The sequence below is a fragment of the Zonotrichia albicollis genome, chromosome 7 (genome assembly GCF_047830755.1).
Source record: "Zonotrichia albicollis isolate bZonAlb1 chromosome 7, bZonAlb1.hap1, whole genome shotgun sequence".
NCBI lineage: Eukaryota > Metazoa > Chordata > Aves > Passeriformes > Passerellidae > Zonotrichia > Zonotrichia albicollis.
This window is the reverse complement of record NC_133825.1, coordinates 21,936,982-21,956,988: the sequence shown is the minus strand read 5'-3', so window position 1 is coordinate 21,956,988 and position 20,007 is coordinate 21,936,982. Positions and strand designations below refer to the sequence as shown.

Genomic DNA, 20,007 nt, shown 5'->3' with positions numbered 1-20,007 from the left:
AGTACGCTGCCCTTTCCTCTCCAAAGAGCCAGTGGGAACTGAAGCTTTAAATGCATTTAAGAGAAGAAATTACAATATAATCAAGCAGCTAATAGTAGATTCATTTTTGTGGGATATCCCAGGCGAGTAGAGAAGAAAGAACAGCCACTGCTCCACAACTAAACAGGGTGGGTTCTGCCCAAGAGGAGGATACTAAAGCTGGGCAAGACTCTAGGAGTTCACAACCATCACATGAACAATGACTGACACAAACGGAGCCAGGCCTCTCACAATGTCACAATCACACTAATAATTACTTTATTGAAGCAATTTTCTTTTCTTCATCCTCCTCTTCATCCTCCTCAGAGTTACAGAGCCTGTCAAGCATCCCCATGGCAAGGGCAGCAGACACACACAGTGCAAGCAATATTATTTTCTGTAGTTTATGTGCACTCTGATGTAATTCAACAGCTGAGAGGGCAAAAGCGACCAGAACCAACCAGCAGGCAGCACATGCAACTCATCAAAAGAGTAGCAAAGTTCTGGCACTTAGTAACCACAGAATATGAGAGCAACAGTTCCTGCTACTTTCCCCCCTCCTCCCTAGACCGAAAAGAAAAAAAAAAAGGAACACTTCCTTTCCCAATTTTGACCAATTACAAAATTTTTTCAGAGAAGAAAATAATGGAATCTAAACTAGCTTTACCAAATTAAAGAAAAAACATGCTTTAAACTATTTTGAAGGATTTGTTTCGGAAAATTCAAGCTTCAAAACTCTCCTTCTTAGGCATGGCAGCTTCACAAATAGCTATTTAACACTTCATATCAGAAGTCAAGCACAAAACTCACAGAAATAGAAAATATTACCCTCGTGCCTCCAATTCCTCATCACATCATGCCTCTGGAAAAAGCTAACAAGTGCCACCAGCTGTTAAAAAAATAAATCTTCCTTAGGCCAAGAGTAAAACTCCCTCACAGAGCTAATGAGACTTTGCCTGATTAAAGATTGCAAAACCATGCTTTTCTCAGAATTAACGCAACATGCCAGGTCTTATTTTGTCATACCAAGAGCCATGCCAGCAGAGCACAAGTACCATTGTCAGCAGCTTATCACAAACCCTAATGTATATGGGAAATATTCCCACTCCAGACAACAGAGAGTGGCAAAAATAACTTTTACTAGGTAATCATCGACTGGATTAGTATGTCAATAGTTTTTACATAGTGTCAAGAGCACTGAATTTTGAGAAACAGAGTATGTAAGAACAGAACTGAGTTTGGAGTGGAGGGAAAAAAAAATTAAAAAATAAGCTGATAAAATGTAGGATAAAACCAGAGTAAACTGCAAGGACAGGAGTTTGCCTGTATTGAACAACTGTCTGGAACTGAGGCTCATGTGGTCTGATCTGTATGCTACACAGGGAGGGGTTTGGGAGGATTGTTTAGTTAGTTGTTTTTTTTTTTTAACTGCTAAACTGCCGTTTTCCCCAGAGTTTTCAAAGACTGCATAACATTTGCATGTATTATTGTTTTTCAGACCAGCTATGATTGGACTTGCAGTCTCACAGATCACACTTAAAGCTTACTCTGTGAAATAAACTTTCCACTTTAGCAGTAAATTGTTATTTATTTTTATTGCTATTATTTAGGTGATAACAACATGGCTATCATATTTGAACTGCATTTGGGTTTTTTCCTCTCCCTGCCCAACAACTTGACCACTGTCTCTTCTCTTCCAACAAGCACCCCAGTTTTAAGCTAAGTGGCAAAAAGCATAAAAGTTTTTCATTGCTGAAGTTCAAAGATCTCTTTCAAGCCCTAGACAATCCCCAGATTTTCAGCACCTTAAATATACCAAATAGAAACACTTTGGAACAAAGCACAGCACTCTAGGTGACCTACAAGCATAATTAACTTCTAGGCATTGACTTGAGGAGTGCCCACGGTGCTGAGGCCAAGAGCTGTCAAAACAAAAGAACTAAAACAAGAAACTAACAAAACTAACTCCAACAACAAAGTACATTCTAGTCTTCCTGTCACGTTTTAGAAACACAAGCTTCTGAACAAGACAAGTTAGAAAATACTGAAGTGAAATAAACACCAAAGGGCCATCCGAATAATCAAAAGCAAAGTACTGCAGGATATAAACAGCCTTGAATAACAATTTTTTTTTATGCCATAAACAATTTTAGCTCTGCAAAGCCTGGAAGTTGTCTTAGGAAAAACTAACTTCGTGGGTTTTTTTTTTTAAAAAAAGGAAAATATTTAGCCATGTATAATTATTCACATAATTTTGTAAATCAGTGCATTATAACAGACATATCTCATTATCTCCAAAAAGAACATGAGCAATAAATTAGGATCTAGAAAAGATGGGAAAGGTGACAGGTTTTCAATAGTGGAAATCCCCAACCTCATCCTCTGGCAGGCATCAACAGAGCAACAACACATGATATAGTACAGTATCATTTGGAACAAAAATCATGCATTGGTCAATTCCCAGAGAAATGAGAGACAGGTTAATGGTGGCAGAAATATTTCTGTAAGGAACTCTTTAAGAAGCACTGACTGTGTCAAAGCATGTTCACATCTCCAACACGGAGCCCTAACACTGTCTTAAGATCTGAGCATCTGAAATACCCACCACACAAACAGACACCCTCAAAGTTTAGAGCCTAAGAGTCTTCTCAAACCAAGGGGAAATCTGCTGCCTCTGAGGGACTGAAGGGTCAGAGGACAAAGCTGAGTCTCTACTGATCCTGAGGTTATTCCAAGCCCAAAATGGTAACACACACAATTTGGAGACTGAGAACAGTCACCACCTTCTTAAACAACTCAACACTTCCAGCCCAGCCTAAGTTACAAACCTTTCAGTGAATAAGTTGTTAAGCTACCTGTTTGGTGAACACACAAGGTTTTATTTTCTTTCTTTATCCTTGAGACAATTGATGAAAGAGAGGCAGAAATGCCTGGGGCTCTGACAGCACAGTAAGATGCACTGTCTGTTTGTTCAGGGAACTCTCCTTCAAAACACAGGGCTCACAAAAAGAAGAGAGAGGTGCTGGGCAGGGGGAACAGCATCTTGCCCAACCAGAACTTAGAGGGCCTGACTGCCAGAGCAGTGACTTATTTCCAGCTGATCAGTCCTCCTGGGGTGTTAATTTACATTCCGTTTCAAAGCACGAACAGCACACAGATTTGAGGGAGAAACATGAGAAACCATAACAATCTACAGTAAAACAGATAATATTCCATCTTGTGTGTCCAGTTAAGTGTTTCAAGTAGTAGCAAAAGCAGTGTTAAAAGCAGGAAAGTTTAATGATTCAAAAGATACCAACTTCAGGGAAGAAAAAAAAAAAAACAAGCCACAAAGAATAAAGCTTATTCAGCCTTGATTAATTATACCTTCAATCTTGAAAGTTTTCAGTTTTAGTTTCAGGAGTTCTGGGCATACAGCCCAAAAAAAAAAAAAAAAATAAGGGGGGTGGGGTGGGTGAGAGATAATTCAGTTATCATACTTTCCCAAACCCTTTTCCCTAGACTTACTTCTAGTAGAAGTGTCATTTTGCCAGTAATAAGCCAAAATATACTCTTTCTTTGCCCTGAGAACACAAATCTTCACAGTTAAAATGGATTAAGCCATTAGTGTTCAGTAGGAAGAACGTGGGACGAGTGCACTCACTCACCACACAAGGCAGCATTGGTGAGAGCAATAAACAGAGAGTGACCACATCGAATACCTGGGGCAGACACACACAGCAGCAAAGCTCCTTCACCTGACCCTGCGGCCCCGCTCCGACGGCTGCGGAGGAGGGAAGAGGGAGAAAAACAATTCCTGTGGCCGCTGGGGCCATGGAGAAATAAAGCCTTCACCAGCATCTTCTCTCCACCTGCCCCGCAGCAAGGTGGCTTGCGGTGGGTGTCCCCTCGCCGGCCCCACAGCGACGCGCACACCGCACGAGTAAGGATGTGGGAGCCTCCAGCCCTTACCTGGGTGGCTTTTCAGCCCCCGCCCCGCAAGCACATCGCTGCCTCACCACAGCGGTGTGAAACACAAGCAAGGCAGACACTCAAAGCACACGCAACACACCTGCGCCCCAAAACGCCACATTCCCAGCAGAGCGGGGCATTAACGCGGGGGGTCGTGTGTTGTTTTGGGAGGGGTTTGGCCACCGCTGGCCCCGGCAGGGCAGAACCGTGCGGGCCTCCCGGCGGGGCCGGGTCAGGCGCTCCCCGCTGCAGCCTCGCACCTGGGCGGACAGACGGGCGGCACAGCCGCTCCCCTCCCGCCCGACCGCCGCTCACCCCGCGCTGACCCGCAGCGCCCACGAGAGAAGGGAGGAGGAGGAGAAGGAGGGAGGGAAAAGAAGGAAAAGCAGAAAGAGCCGCCGGTCCCGCGCCCGCCTCTCCCCGCCCGAGGGCTACGCGCTCACCTGGTCCCCGCCGCCCCGTGCCGCCGAACGCGAGGGGAAGGAGCAGGAGGAGGAGGAGGAGGCCATGTTGCAGCGCTCCTCACCTCGCCCGGCCGTCCCGGGCTCACCCCAGCGCCGGGCCGTCCTGCCCGCGCCGCCGCCCCCGCAGGTGGGGCCGGGCCCGCCGCGCTCTCCTCCCGCGGCGGGCAGGGCACGGGGGCGGGCGCGCTGGCTCCGGGACCCGCACCGCCGCCGCCCCGCCCGCCCCGTGCCTGGGCCGGCCGCGCCGGAGGTGCCACAGGGCGGGGGTAGCGCCCCGAAGTCCGCCCCGCTGGAAAAGCGGGAGAGCGGCCGCTGCCGGGGGCTCCGGAGGGCCGGAAAGCTCCCCCAGCCCCCGCGGCTCACCTGGACACGGTGCTCTGCTCTGCCCGCGGAGTGCCCGCTCCGTGAAGGGTGGAGGGGAACGCTCAGCTGAAGTTTGTTAAACAAAAGTGCAGAGCCAACCAGATCCTCGCGCTGGGCGCTGATGAGCCCCGTCCCATCGGCAGTGCCACAGGTGTGCTGCGCTCGCTGCAATGCAAATGCGAAACCGCCCGCACACGAGCGGCAGGGGGGATGGCCGCGGGGAGCTGCACCTGCGGATGGCGATGCGCTGATACTCCCGCACAACGCGCTCCAGCCTCGGGAGTCAGTCCCGGTGTTCCCTTCTCGCTCGGGCCAAGATGAGGGCTCTGCAAACCTCACAGGTGAGATCCCGCGGTGACCAAACCAGCAGTTAGTTCTGCTTGTGTTTTTTCTCAGTTTAAAAAATGTTTTAATCCATCTCAATAAAACGTGTTTTATCACAGCACAAAATTTTGAGAGTATTGTTAAAGCAATTTTGACTTAAATTTCTTTATCTTATCGTTACTTCTCACAAGTCTGTCCTGGTGCATCAACCCCTTTTTCGGTTTTAATTAGAAACCATTTGTAATGGTGAAACATAACAAATGCTATTAAGCACTAATTTACCTAGAAATATTGGTGATAACAGTTTAATCTAGTTAGTTGTCCTACCGAGGGCCTTAGTGCTGTAGGTGCAATTTACTAAACACATACCCAGCTGCATAAACTGACTAGAGGTGTTTATACATCTTTGGATACTGTGTAACTAATTGCTTGTAACTCCCTCTCTCCTGTAAAGTTTTTTGTTTGTATACAGAGCCAAATAAAAATATTTAACCAAAGACTTTGGCTGTGTCTCACAAGCCAATGTCTTGTGGAGATGGAGATGGTAATTCCCCAGAATGTTTTTATCCCTCTTGTTTGGATGTTTTGGATGTGACTGATTTCCTCAGCCCGCTTGGAGAACGGGGAGCCAGAGGAGATGGGAGAAAAGGATCACAAGCTCCCTGTTGGCTAAAAGCAAGTGTGATGCAAGGCTGGTCACGACCACTGATGGGCAGTGGCAATTAGCAGTTCTGTGCCTGGGTCACACATTGTTTTTGTGCATCACTACACACCATCTTCCTTGGCTCCTTGGGAAGGACAGGTAGAGAGACTTAAGTGGGATTTGCAGATTGAGAAAGAAAATATCACCCTTAGGGGAAAAAAAGAAAAGGTTTCCTTGAAGTGAAAAGCGGTTTTTAAGACACTCTTACAATTGCTAGGAGGAGGAATATTTAAACAAAGTCAAAGTCAAGTGTGGTGTATACATGTAAATCCATATTGTATATCCACAGGCTTATAAACCTCACTTGTCTCACCTACACTCCCACCTGGAAGAGTACAGCTTTTTTTTTTTGGCAGCAGGAATGATACCTGGAGGGAAAGAAAAGTTGACTTCCCTTACTTCAGGAGAGGTTTCAGGTCAGGCTTCCCTGACAGAGGTTTGGAATTTAAATGTGCTGTTGCCGTGCATTTGATCTGATCAAGCACAGTAGTGGGTGGCTGTTGTAAGATGAAAAAGGATAAACAGCTAAAACCTGAGGTAAGTTGGATAAAAGGAGTATTACGTGTTGAAATGAAACAGCCATTACAGGAGAGAGATTTTTAATGGAACTCTCTCCAAGTGAGGAATGTTGCTGATTGAGTTACACTGCTGCCAAAGACAGGGCCTAAGGCTTGGGCACAGCCTGGGGGAATGGGGTTTGTGCCCTGTTCCCTGCAGGGATGTGCTGTATCCAGGGCTGGGTTTGTGCCCTGTTCCCTGCAGGGATGTGCTGCTACCCAGCCCTCCACAGCCAGCTCCAAACCAGCCCCTTCCAGCCAGCAGCACTGCTTGCCTGCGCATCCAGGCTGAGGGAGCTCCACATGTCACCTCGACTGCACCTCCCCTGCTCTCAGGCACCCAAACAGAAGTTTAAAAGCAGTTTATTGGGTTCTACCATTTTATTCCTTGAATTGTAAGCTAAGTAAAATGCAAAAACTAAAATCAGGAACCAGCCATCTGACCTGGAGCCAAGAGTGAAGTTAATGGGAATTTTGCCAAAGACTTTGGTGGAGCCTGGTTGTTTGCCCAGATGCTCCAAAGAAACAAAAACCACTGTTTGTTTGGTTTTTTGCCCCCAGGTATGATACATGTATGCTGATCACCTTTCTCATTTAATTACAATTACTAAAATAAAATCCAGGCTGGATATCTGTAGGTATTTCTCTAAAGGTTTTTTTATAAAACCAGCTGTGTGTCCCATGATGAAGGAAGATCCACAGTAACAGTGGAGCATTCCCTGTTGTGGGAAAGGAGTCTGGCAAAGCAGAGCTGGGGGAAGATTTTGTGTACGGCGATGTTCACTGTAAAACTTTCCCTGATTTTCAGCTGAGTTTTCCTCCAAGAAGGTACCAACCCATGAAAAACCAGTGACCATGAATAAGCAGTTCTTCTATTTACAATATCTTTTTATTTGAAATGAACAGATGGTTTATGATATTTTCGTTATTGCAATCATATAAATATTTGAGATTTTCAGGTAAAGTGATTTAGTGCATGTTACAAAAATAAAAACTTTAAAATAATTTTAACCTAAATTCAAGTACTTTAAGTGCATTTAAAATATTTATATTAATGCTGTAAGGAGACACTGACATTTTAATTATTTTTTCTAAGCAGCTTCCATCCTTTTGTTTTATTTTTAAACAGTTCTCAGGAGCTTTTTGTTTTCTGGCATCCTATCAAAATGCTAATGCAGCAGGAGAGCAGCAGAGAAGTTGTCCATGTTTCATGATAGTGGGAACTGTCCTGCATAACAAGAGATTTAACAGGTTAAATGTATCATCTGAGATATACATCAGAGATACTATCCCTCTAATATTACCTTGCATTCCTAAGTGGTAGCACATCTCTCCTACTGTACTTTTGCATTTTTCATCTTAACAAAATAATCTTTGAGTTTAAATAAATGTTAAAAGGAGCCAATCAATGTTTGTACTTATCTGCTTTCGAGCACAGTGAACACAACCTATTTTAGACACTCTCATTAGTATTCACCAACCAGTTGACCTTTTCAGTCCCATCCTTATGTAAAAGACAGAACACACTTTTTCTCTTCCTTACAGTGAAGTTATTGCTGAGGGGAATATGATTAATATATGAAAGACAAGAGGATATTGACTTTTGCAGCTGCCCTGTAGTCAGCAGAAAAGGAGTTGTTCAGAGCATTACACTGGGTTCTCAGCCATGAATACAGCTGTAATGCCATAATCCCAGCCTGGCATTGTCGTCTGATCCCGTGTGCCTTGCACAAACAGCGCTGCAGGTCAGGCAAAGGCAAGTCTGGGATGCCAAAGAGGTTTTAATAGATGTGCCCCCTGGTCATTTGTATAAATAAAGTGCAATTAACATTGTGTTGTCGAGATTCCTTTGCTGTTTGCCTTGGAGTTTTCCCTCAGTTCTGCATTTCACTGTGTTTTGCTGTAAAGGGGAGCAGCAGTCCTGGGGATTCCCACATGCACCCACATCTGTGACTCAGTTGTCAGCGGGCTCACTGCTGCTGTTCCCTCAAGCAGAACAGTCAATCCCTTCAAACTCAGAAGTCACTGCAAATGTACTTGAATGGCTTGTCTCAAGCAGCATCATTATCTCCTGCTATGTCCAAAGCAATGATCAACCCAGATAAGCACTATCCAGTCAAAAAGGAGAGGGATAATCTCTATAAATTTTAATATAACTTAGAACAATTTATAGTACTGAATGATTATGATACCACCACCAATGCCTGTAAATTAACTAGGGTTACCATATGTCTGGGTAATGCAAGAAATGTTTTCTTTTCCTCTAAAGGGAAAGTTGGACTTTGGCAATCTACCTAAGGTCCCTAGGCAGGGACTGGTCCAGCAGCAGTAGCTCCAGCCCTGTGCTGGCAGTAGAAAACAACTCCCCCAGAGGTGCAGAGCATGTTGATAGTGCTGGCAATAGAAAACAACTCCCCAGAGCTGCAGGTCCAGGCCAGAGGGATGTGTCCCACACTGTGTCTGAGCTGTACAGCTGATCTATAGGACTGCTGTGCCCACATTGTCCTGGCTGCTTTGGACTTGTTACACCAGGTACAAATTCTCTGTCACTGTGCAGGGCAGAGCATGTCAAGCTCTTCTCCTATGAGTTGCACAAGACTGCACAAGTCACGTTCCTGTATGGAATTTCCCAGATATACAAAAGCCTTGTTCTAGGCAGGTAAATTCCCAGCAAGTGGTGATAATACAGGATTCAAAGTAAACAGAAACCCACAAGCACATGCACCATATGCTGCAAAAAATCCCCAGGAGGGAGGGGAAAGTGGAGGGGCTTTACCCCTGAAACACGCTCAGGGGGAGGAGTTGGACGGGCTGCCTCTGCCTTTGCCATGGGGCATGGATGAGAAGAAGGAAGTGCACCATAAACTGCCCTGCCTCCTGGAATCACCATCCCAAAGAAATGCTTTAAGGGAGAAGCCGCATGTTTTTGATCGCAGCACCCTGCCCTGCTTACGTTTCAGACAAGCAGCAAAGCCATCCTTCAAGAATGTTGTAAACCAGTGCAGCGAAGTAATTACAAAAGGCGGTAACATCAGCAGTGTGAAGTGGTGCCTGTGTCTCACCCCTGCAGGTTTCCACAGGAGCTGTTGGTCCAGGACTGCCAGTGCTGATGACAATTGGTGCTAGAGTGGGTCAGCAGCACCACAGATCCACAGCGGCGCTGTCCTGCAGGGGAAAGACTTGTAAAACTAGAAACACATGACTTTGTTAATTTATTTAGCATTTCAGTTTCTCAGTAACAAAATTTGTTTGGAGTACTATTATCCCAGTATTTTTTTGTTAACTGGTGTACTGTAATGTTTTGCGGAGCAAACATTTCCTGGGTACCAGTGGAGGAAGGCTGCAGCTGGCAGAGTGCTTGCTGAGCAGGGCCCACAGGTGCCTCTCTAATTTCATTCCCAACCTTTCTTTCAGAAGCTGGGATAGCACAGCAACTAATCTTTCTTAATCTGGGAGGAGGCATGCAGAACTTTAATTTCCTTCAGACACACATCCCAGCTTCTGCGGAATTAAGTTACCCAATGACCTCTCATTAAGGTATATGCCTTAAAAACAGCTCCCAAGGCCATAGCAGCTCTGCCCAGATCAGCGCCCATGCAGCCAGAAATAATGAATTTATGCTCTGGCTGGCCATGGCATCCAAATCTAACAGACTTGATTAAAAGGAGAAGCTGCAGCATCCAAATCTTACAGATTTGATTAAAAGGAGATGCTGCAGCCAACGCCCAGCCTGGTCCAAATACGATTATACTCCCCAGACCATGCTAGCAGCCCAAAGGGTTATCCCAGTAGTACCCAAGGTCCAGTGAAGAGATAGAAAGTTGATCAAGCACTGGAGCATCTCTCTGAGGAGGAAAGGCTGAAGGAGCTGGGACTGTTCAGCCTGGAGAGAGGGAACATCGTCCCTGTGGGTCCCCAAGAGGGGACACCGTCCCTGACTGCAGGGAGGGCTCAGAGCAGGGACCAGGCGCTGCTCCCTGGGACCAGCAATGGCACCAGAGCAATGGTCGGGAATTAATGCCCAGGAGTTCCACAAGGCAGAACTCTACCTGTGAGGTGAGCGAGCTCTGGGACAGACTGCCCACAGAGGACGTGGATTCTTACTCGCTGGAGATATCCCAGAACCGTCTGGACATGATCCTGTGCCATGTGCGCTGGAACGGCACTGCATGAGCACAGAGGTGGGACCGGGTGACCCTTGCAGCCTGAGCCGTTCCGTGCCTCTGGGATCGTGCCCAATCCGCCCAGCGGCGCCGTCCCAGCGCCCCCGTGTTACCGGCTGAGGGCTACGCGGAACGACCCACCCGCCCTGCCAGACTGCCTCCACTCGCGGTGATGGCAAACCAAGGAGACGTCTGGTGCACCCTTAGCTTGCCGCGCCCGCCCGCGCAGCATTTCTCTATTTCCCCCTCCCTCCCCTGGCGGAGCCGAAAGCCGCCCTTTGGGCCTCGCTTTGGCGCGGAGCGCGCTGATTGGCCGCTTTGAACGGGCCCGGCGCGGCGCCATTGGCGGAGCGCAGCAGGCGGACGGTTCGAATGCGCGGCGGCCCCGCCCCTACTCCGCGCGGTGCTGAGGACGTGCCTGAGCGGCGGCGGCGGCTCGTGCGGCGCGCGCGCGCGGTGGCTCCGCAGGTGAGGGGCGCGCGGCGGGGCCGTTGGCGCGGGCGGCCGGGGCGGAGGGATGCGCGCTCCCGAGCCCGCGCGGGGTCCCGCTCCCCGGCCCGACCCGGCCCGGTGCGCGGCGGTGAGCGCCCCGGAGAGACGGCCAGGGAGCGGGGCAGCGCCTCGGGGCGGCGGGAGCGCGACGGGGGCTGGGCTGCGCCGAGCGCGGCCTGCCCGGAGCCAGCAGCCGCACGGAGCCGGAGGTAACCGGGCTCTGCCCGGTGTCCGTGACCCCCCGGAGCCGGAGGTGACTCGGTGTCCGTGTCGGTCCGGAGCAGCGGGGGAGGTGCGGAGTGCCGGTCCCGGCTGTCGCCTCCCGCCGTGCTGTGACACCCTGGGCCCGTGTCCCCTGGCGTGGCTCACACCCGGTTCCGCAGTTTTACATAGGAGCATTCCTGTCTGTTTCTAGCTAACTTTTTTATCCGTTTCTAGCTCGTTCCTCTTAAGCGAGTAGTTAGGTAAAAATTATGAGTAGGGTGCACGTTTTTCAGTCCCCTGGAAGAGTTTTCTTCGAAGATTTTTAAATTTTTTTTTTTCTGCTTGGATGTCATTGCCCTTTCGTACCTTGTAGTTTTCCTAGCTGGAATTCGGAATAAATATGTTCAGTGGCCCTGTTGATGAGAACAGTAAGTGTTTCACATTACATCTTAATTACGTGAGGCACTACTCGCTTCTAAAGACTTGGCACAGGTTCAGTGACTTGTCTGTGTTCAGGACAGCAACTGTTCACTCTCATTTTTTGTTTCTTTTTTCCTGTCCGTTTCAGGGATAACCACAACAATGGACGATTACACGAAAATAGAGAAGATTGGGGAAGGTAAGTATGGGGAACAGTGAGCTTTTAAATGCTCCACATTTTGAGCTATAAAGCATCCCAGAAGATCTGTGCACTCTGCCTGTTACAGGAAACGCTGAGATTCACCAAGTGGCTAAATAAGCCTGTGCCTTAATTACTGTGGTAGTTAGGTATTTCTGTAAAAACTTTCAGCCTGCCCCTTTTTTTGAAAGTGACATGGTCTTTTTAAAAACAACTGACCAGCATTGAAGGTGTCTGCCTTCATTTTATGGATAATGCTGTAACATTTTTCCAAATGGAAGAAAAAATATTTTCTGAGTCCTGAAAGCAGCTTACAGCTTAGGAAGCTCCCCCATTTCTCTGAATATAAACTTACCAGTTGCCCCTGAGGTTGTGCAATGTCGTTTTCCTTGGAGCTGCTGGTAGGGAGTAGTGTTTTCTGGATTGTTCTGCTCTGATTATATACAGGCAGGGCAGGTGTCACAGGAAAGCAAGATAGCAAAGCTCTGTGGAGAAGTGATTTTTTAGCAATTACTTCACGTCGAGGCACTAAGAAGATGGCTTCAATGCAGGTGTTGGTCACAACCCCCTGTTATTGGAAATCCAGTCTGTGATCACTGTAGAATTCTGTTTTTTATAAATTGAAAGTTTGAAGTACATTGCTCTGAGATTGCCCACTCTGAGGCAATAGCAAAAGGTGTGTTTGGATCTTGTAACAAGGCTTTGTAACCAAAGCCTTGTGCCTGCATCTTTCTGAAATAAACTAGTTTGGGCTTCATGTGAGGGATTAATGCTTCATGAAGGCTTATGGTGTCTTGGTTTGAGGGTTCTACTTCTGTGAGCACTGATAATTAAGATGGATTGATTTGAGATTTGCTCTTGGCTCCAATTTCAGCTTCTGCTGAGACCCACAGCACTAGGCTCTCTGCTGCACTGAGCATTGAGCCAGAGGTATTTCTGCAGCTCACACCCATGGGTGGCTGGATCTCAGACTGCAGAAGGAGCACTACTTCTGTTTGCAGCTAAACCTTTAGCATTTTAATATGATGTATCAATGGCAAAATCATAATCCTTTCTAATGGTCTTGCCTGAAAGTTAATCAGCTTGAAACTGGAATAGCACCTGATTTTATAGCTACATCTTCCAAATATTCACCTTTCACACTTAGGCTTCTAAGTACCTGTTCTAACAAATGCTACACTTCATGGGTGGCATTCTTTAAACAAACAAAAATATTGCTCAGTTTAACTCTACAGCTAAGTAGTACTCTGTAATCTAAGCAAATACTGCATTTGTAAGGATTTTACCTATGTTAGCAGCTCCTGTTTGCCATAACTTATTTGTACCTGAAGCTGGTACTTCTATATTTGTTTCACTGTCTTTTTGTTCAGGTACCTATGGTGTTGTGTATAAAGGTCGTCACAAAACCACAGGCCAGGTGGTTGCAATGAAGAAAATACGCCTAGAAAGTGAGGAGGAAGGTGTTCCAAGCACTGCTATCCGAGAAATTTCTTTATTAAAAGAGCTGAATCATCCCAATATAGTCTGGTATGCATATACTGCTATTTAGCTAAACTCTTGGTGGAAGGGCACTAGCTCCCATCAGATCATAACTTATTTTTCTTAAATGATTTTTACTTTGCACTCCTCTAGTGAGGTGAGAACCTCTCTGCTTAATACAGTATCTGCTTTGCAGCAAATATTTTAAACTCCATATTTATTCCCGTTTTCTAATTAAGCCTTCCTCATGCTGCCTCTTTTTGTTCTAGGAATCTTACTACTTTTTGTAATTTACAAATTTATGTAAATTCTTTTCAGAGAAAAGAATGTTATTGTGGGAATATTGTGAGAATGGAGGCAGCATACCTCATTAAACTGGCTGTAGCTGTTACTTAAGGCAGACTCAGGAGTTTATTTACCACCTTGGAATACTGTTTTCACTCAAGTGTTGTGATGTTCTCCCCGCTGTTCTGTAGCAGGAATTTAGATGTGTTTTGATGATGTCATAGCTGGCACACCTGAGCTATGGGTGAAACTTCCATCAGTGACTGTCTGACATGCAAAAATGATTGCAGCCATTGTCTTCCCACAACACATTTGCTTGATCTTTGATGCAGCAAAATACTTGATTTTTAATGTGCTTTAAAACTGGCCAGGTTCCAGCCAGGTAGTGTCTCAATGTGTGCATGTTTGGGTTTAGGAACCCTTACACTCCAATAAGGATGAAGGAGATTTAAGATTGTGTGTAAATCCTGCTGTGTCTGTTGCCCTCCCATTAAATATTCCCTTAAGTTCCCAGTAATTCAGGCTCTGCTGTGCCAGGCCAGCCTCAAAGAGAAGCTAGGCACCAACACCCACAGGTGGGGCTTTTTAATGGCAAAAGTATTTTTTCTTCACACTCCTGTGTCTGATTTGAGAGCACGTAAGTTTAAGAGGAACCTCATGGACTTATCTTAGTTTGACACTATTTCAGATATACTTGATTATCCAGGTGACACTATAACTCAAGTTATAAGTGTTGTTTGAAGATTTTAAGACTTCCACAATAGAAATGTGGAAATATCAGCTTGTATCCCTGTTGAGAAAGGAAATGGGAGTTCATGTATTTTGCAGTGGAAGTAATTGTATACTCAATTTTTAGTCTTCAGGATGTTCTCATGCAGGATTCAAGACTGTACCTTGTCTTTGAATTCCTTTCCATGGATCTCAAGAAATATTTGGATAGTATTCCATCTGGCCAGTATCTGGAGCGTTCACGTGTCAAGGTAATGAGGACAATTTCTTAACCTAAGAGGGAATTTAATGATGACCTACTAAACCATAAGCAGCTCTTACTTTCAGTATAATTAACTCCTTGAGGAGAAATGAAAGGTTAAATAAGTAACAGTAGATAATAAGATGAATGTGAGTTTTGCTTTTAAATGCCACTTGAAAATCTTTTAATTACTGAGATTAAACTGCCTTAAACTAATCTTCAGAATTAATTTGTGTAGCTTTTTGATTGCTATTAACTCAGTATCTGCAGTGCTTTGGATCTCCATTTCCTGCTGCTGTGGGAACCTTTTTGTTGCAGGACACTGACATGTACTAAAGGTAACTCCTTTCTTTCTTTCCTGCCACCTCATCCTTTCTAGAGTTATCTGTACCAAATTCTGCAAGGCATTGTCTTCTGCCACTCAAGAAGAGTTCTGCACAGGGACTTGAAACCTCAGAACCTCCTGATAGATGACAAGGGAGTGATTAAACTGGCAGACTTTGGATTGGCCCGAGCCTTTGGAATCCCAGTGCGGGTCTACACACATGAAGTGAGTTGGGACATACCTCTGGTGGTTTGGATAGTGTGTACTTGCTTCCTGCTAAGAACTCATTCTGAAACAGCTAAAAAGAAACAGTGTTCTCAGGTTTTTTCAAGCCATAAGCTAGCAAAACTATGAAAAAGTTATGTTTTGTTTTCCAAAACAATTTTCCAGTTCTTTGACTGTGGTTTCACGCTAAGGTTCCAAAACATTTTATAAATCCCACTCAAAGTGAGTCAGATGGACTCAAACTTGTTGCTTGCTGTGTAATAAAGGCATTTTTGCTTTGCCCAGCACTTAGGTTTGAGGGGTTTTGTGACTGGGTGCCAAAGGATTCCTGCTCTTAGGGGAGTTGTGCAGGCAGCTGCTTTTCTTGAAGTAGAAGCTACTGCAATGGAGGTGGCTTGTCTACAAATGAAGTTTGAAACTAGTACTACACTTCCACTAAACTTATAGTACTGGCTATTTTTAGCAAAAAGCTGTGAATGCTGCTTAATAACAAATGAACCATTGATCTTGCAGTCAATTAAAGGAGCTGATTGCACAAACTTAACCTTTCCTTGTTCCACAGGTAGTGACACTGTGGTACAGGTCTCCAGAAGTGCTGCTGGGATCTGCTCGTTACTCTACTCCTGTAGATATCTGGAGCATAGGAACCATATTTGCTGAGCTGGCAACTAAAAAGCCACTTTTCCATGGGGATTCAGAGATTGACCAGATCTTCAGAATCTTCAGGTATGTAAGGCTGAACCTTTCCTTGCTACCTGTGTGGTACCACACAGCAGTTGTGTATAATTAAAAGTGTAATAGCTCATAACAGATTTCAGACTAAATGGCTTAACATTTTGCTTATGCTTGCACAGAGCTTTAGGGACCCCCAACAACGAGGTATGGCCTGAGGTGGAATCCCTGCAAGACTATAAAAACACATTCCCAAAATGGAAGCCTGTCAGCCTTGAAACACATGTCAAAAACTTGGATAAAGATGGACTTGATCTGCTGGCTGTAAGTAGTCTGTCCTAAACTGCTGATTGAAACCTGAGTGGGCTGTTTGAAATACTCCAGAATACACAAAGCTGTACTCATCAGTCATAGCTGGAAGGAAAATGTGGAGATCTTCAAGCTATCAGCAGTGGCATGAGCCTTCATTCTTGTACAACTCACACCTTGTGTGACATTAATTCCTTTCACAAGAGTTACCAGACTGTTTTTCACTTGAAGCAATTATGCCTCAGCTTTTTTATAATAATAAGCCAGGTATAACTTGAAAGTGAGGATGAGTCTTTACAAAGAGGTTTAAGTGAAGGCTTCTGCCCATAAAGTAGCTGTCACCTTTCTTCCAGCACCAGTTGTGATGTGGCTGTGTGACTGCTGAGCCACTTGGAAATGTTTGTTTTGTGGTAGCATGTGAATTAAGCTTGGTGGGCTCATCTTGGTTAAACTTTCATGATGGTCTTAACTGAATAAACAAGGATAGAAACAGCTGAATGTATTGATTAGCTGAGAAAAGAAACTTAGTTCAAGTCTGTCTGTAGTGTCTGTCTCAATTGCCCTTAAATTTGGAGCTAAATATTTTTGCCTGTAGTGTATTAACTTTTAATTGGTGTCTTCTGTGTCTAGTGTGAGTTTCCTTTAGTTCTGTGGCCAGGCAGTTAAACCACCACACCAGGCTTTTAATTGGCAAGCTCTTAATCAGTCTTTTCCATTTAGTGCTCTCCAGCTCATGTGCTGCCACTGAGGGCTAATTTAGGTCACATCTTAGGTGTACTCTTACATGTCCTGAGGTATAATAATGTACCTTAGCTGTTCTAAAGCTGCATTTGTACAGTGCAGACCTACAGATGGGGATGTGGGTTGGGTGCTCTGTGTCTCAAGGCAAGCTGACACTTCAGAACCCCCTTGCACAGCAGTAGCTGTGTACCTGGCTCATGGCTGTGAGCAGTCACAGAGCAGTTCATCACCCATATTGGTAATATGGCAGAATGCTCTGAATGAAGCAGTCTTACCCAAAAAGCTCAAATGATCACAATTTCTCAGTTTTTCTTGGGGGACAGAGCCCCAGTTCACGCTGACAGCCTGAGCATTTGTTGAACATGCAGTTGTCCTGGATAGCTCTGAACCTTGTAGCACAGCTGTCTTAAAGAGATACAACCCCTGACAGCATCTTTATTAAATCAGTTTGAAATAGAATTATTGCTGAGTATTTGCAAACTAAAATGAAAGGAACAGGCAGGAGAATCTTGTTGAAGCAGCTGCATGAAAAGGACCTGCCAAGGGCTCATCTGAGCTTAGGTTGGGCATCACTCTGTGAAACCAGTGGTTGGGGCTGCTGCTAATAAAGTTTAAAAAAAGTACTAATTCTTTATGGTGTTCACACAATTCTAGTCTCAAAGCATATTAAGTTCTCTAAAGTCTTGTACACTTCTGCCTTAATCAATGTTAACATTTTAGTTTCCTATTAGTGTCTGGTGACAATGGTATCCCTGACTGGAATCCCTTTAAGTTTCCTATAGCACTTTTAAGCCTTTTAAACCCATAATATAACTCTAAAGGCAACAAAACTAAATAGTTTGTTCTAGAGCACAAGCTCAGCTTTGTCAATGAAAATGTTTCAATGTTTAATTTTTTTTCTATATACTTTTGCAGATGTATGTAAAGGAGCTGACTTTGAAAATGTCTTAACACAAAAATGTGTAATTCAAATTGCATGAGTGAGGTGTTGAGTTTAAGACCTTCATAAGCTAAATGACTTCTATGGCCAGCATTTCAAAGCACTTGATGGCTGTCCTCAAAAGCTTTGAATTATCAGGACAGTAGGTGCCAGGGAAAACTAATGTTCCAGACTGCTCAGATTTCTTTCACTTGCTCCATCAGTTGTGGTGCTGTAGTCTCAGTGTCACAGCATCTCTTCAGAGAAATTCCCCTCTTTGAGTGAATTTTGAGAGAACTTTTGGTATCAGAATTAACTATAGGACACTGTTCTACGTGTAGGTAATGGGAACCTGCCACAGGGTAAAATTGGGCATGCAAGGTTAAATCTAGAAGGCAACATTGCATTTGGCAGAAGTTCAGAGAACATAAATGCAAATTCAGTGGTTTAAATCAACCTGGAAGTCTCCCTGTAGAATGAAGTGTAAAGATAATTAAATGTCAAGACAGAATACTGGGCAGAGTAAGCCTGGTTAAGTTTTGTTCTGGAAGACAGATTTGTTGTGCAAAGAGGGGAGAGGCAGCTGGTGGAATCCTGATCACATGCATTTGAAATGGTCTGTCCTTTAGTAAGGAGAAATAAAAAAACTTTGCTTGTTTTGGGTCTAGTACAAAACTGCTGAATGCTTCATTCCTGTTTTGACCCCTTCTATGAGCTAGGAATACAAATTTCCTCCTGTTTTAGAAATAACCCTCAGGTTATTTTGACTGTGACACTCCCTCTTTTTGCTCTCATCACCTTTGAGCTATTCAATTGAAGTATTTTATTGCAAAGAGACTTAAGTGTTAACTGTTTTCTTCAGTTCTACCTGCTTGTCACCTACTTTCCAATTTGGATTTTGAAACTGAGTGAGCATTCTCTTAATTTAATTGGGAGGTCACCAACCTGAGCAGAAGCCATTTGACATCAGCACAATGTCAGCAACAAAACAAATGTCAGACTACTTGTCCTTGCAAACATTTAGGGCTTTAACAGCCTAAAGCTTAATTATTTCCCACAGTAAGAAGCTGAGACAATTATTGCTGCTTGGTTGCCTGGTTCTGGATTTAGTTCAGTGGATGTGGTACTTGGTTTTTGAACAGAGGATTCTTCATCTTCTGAGATACTGCTACTGACTTGTAGGGGAAATAACCTCTCCAACTAGGAGAGCACAGAACAAAGGGGGAAAATGTCTTTGTAGTTATTTATTAATATTATGGTGAAATATCTATGTATTTAACATGATTTTAGCTCCCATTTTATGAGGAAATAAATGTGGTTTTGTTTTTTTCTTCCAGAAAATGTTAATTTATGATCCCGCAAAAAGGATTTCTGGCAAAATGGCCCTGAACCATCCATATTTTGATGATTTGGACAAATCCACTCTTCCTGCTAATCTGATTAAGAAATAGGCCTTCAGACTAAATCATCCAGAGTGAAATAACTGTGATTACTTTTACTCTTCAGTCTGTCATTTGTATGTCTGTCTTTCTGCTCTTAAGATTGGCTGTATTCTGTTTGTTTTGGTTTAAGTGTTACCTAAATGTAAATATTAACCTGTTAGTGCTGAGTTCAAATCCAATGCAAATACTGCTGCAATTAATGCAGTCACCTTTCTATAAATAAAGCTTTAACCCCAGTGAAGGACTGAACTTATTTCCAGGCCACAGCTGCTCTACAGAAGGACACTTGTTTTCTTTGGAATGCACTGGAAAGGTGCCACTTGGCTAAAAGAGGTGCTAACCCAAACTTCGAAATGGTTGTTCCTGATATGATAGGAAATTCTCAAGTTTGAGTTGTTTCAGTGTTGTGTCAGTTAAGAGTTTTACTTGAGCATGGCAATTAACGTGCCAAAGGACACTGAGAGATGCTGAAGAACAGCAACTTACAAAAGTGTGGATGGCCAAACTGATTTTGAGTTTTTCAAGGCAGCTGCAAATCATTATTTGAGATAATTCCCTTGCTCTATGTTTTTGTTATTGTCTTGGAAGCCCAAGAATTTACCAAGATGTTGGCTGTTGTGAACTCCTAGTAATTGTAATCACAAACTGAGAAGCCACATGGCTCCAGACATTTCATAATTAAAGCAGAGACTTTTTTAAGCTCCCTGGTGTTTAATTGAACAGGTGAGAATATTGTTAAAAGTTCAAATAAAGTTTAAAGGTGTGTACTAATACTGGATTGT

General features: G+C 44.4%; 2 protein-coding genes across 5 annotated transcripts in view; one reads left to right on the top strand and one right to left on the bottom strand.

Moving 5' to 3' along the window:
- ANK3 (ankyrin 3) overlaps window positions 1–4,668 on the bottom strand; it is a 342,435-nt gene extending 337,767 nt beyond the window's left edge. The window contains exon 1 of the mRNA XM_074544616.1: window positions 4,413–4,668. Coding sequence (XP_074400717.1) covers window positions 4,413–4,478 — 66 coding nt within the window. The 5' untranslated portion in view covers window positions 4,479–4,668. The remainder of the gene's footprint in view (window positions 1–4,412) is intronic.
- A 444-nt stretch (window positions 4,669–5,112) lies between these two features.
- CDK1 (cyclin dependent kinase 1) lies at window positions 5,113–20,007 on the top strand. Of its 4 annotated transcripts, none has more exons than XM_074544645.1 (8): window positions 5,113–5,137; window positions 11,808–11,858; window positions 13,229–13,385; window positions 14,479–14,602; window positions 14,972–15,142; window positions 15,705–15,868; window positions 15,997–16,138; window positions 19,121–20,007. In XM_074544645.1, the coding sequence occupies exons 2-8, from the start codon at window positions 11,822–11,824 to the stop codon at window positions 19,232–19,234; spliced, it is 909 nt and encodes a 302-aa protein (XP_074400746.1). In that variant the 5' UTR covers window positions 5,113–5,137; window positions 11,808–11,821; the 3' UTR covers window positions 19,235–20,007. The 4 variants fall into 4 exon arrangements, with proteins under 4 accessions (XP_074400746.1, XP_074400749.1, XP_074400747.1 ...); XM_074544648.1 differs by lacking the exon at window positions 5,113–5,137 and adding an exon at window positions 10,861–11,011; XM_074544646.1 differs by lacking the exon at window positions 5,113–5,137 and adding an exon at window positions 11,220–11,244.

Excerpts from the sequence above, each read along its gene's own strand:
- CDK1 (XM_074544647.1), top strand. The coding sequence starts at position 11,640 with ATGTTCAGTGGCCCTGTTGATGAGAACA. Across the intron at positions 14,603-14,971 it reads TGGAGCGTTCACGTGTCAAG|AGTTATCTGTACCAAATTCT; the intron begins GTAATGAGGACA and ends CATCCTTTCTAG. Across the intron at positions 15,869-15,996 it reads CAGATCTTCAGAATCTTCAG|AGCTTTAGGGACCCCCAACA; the intron begins GTATGTAAGGCT and ends ATGCTTGCACAG.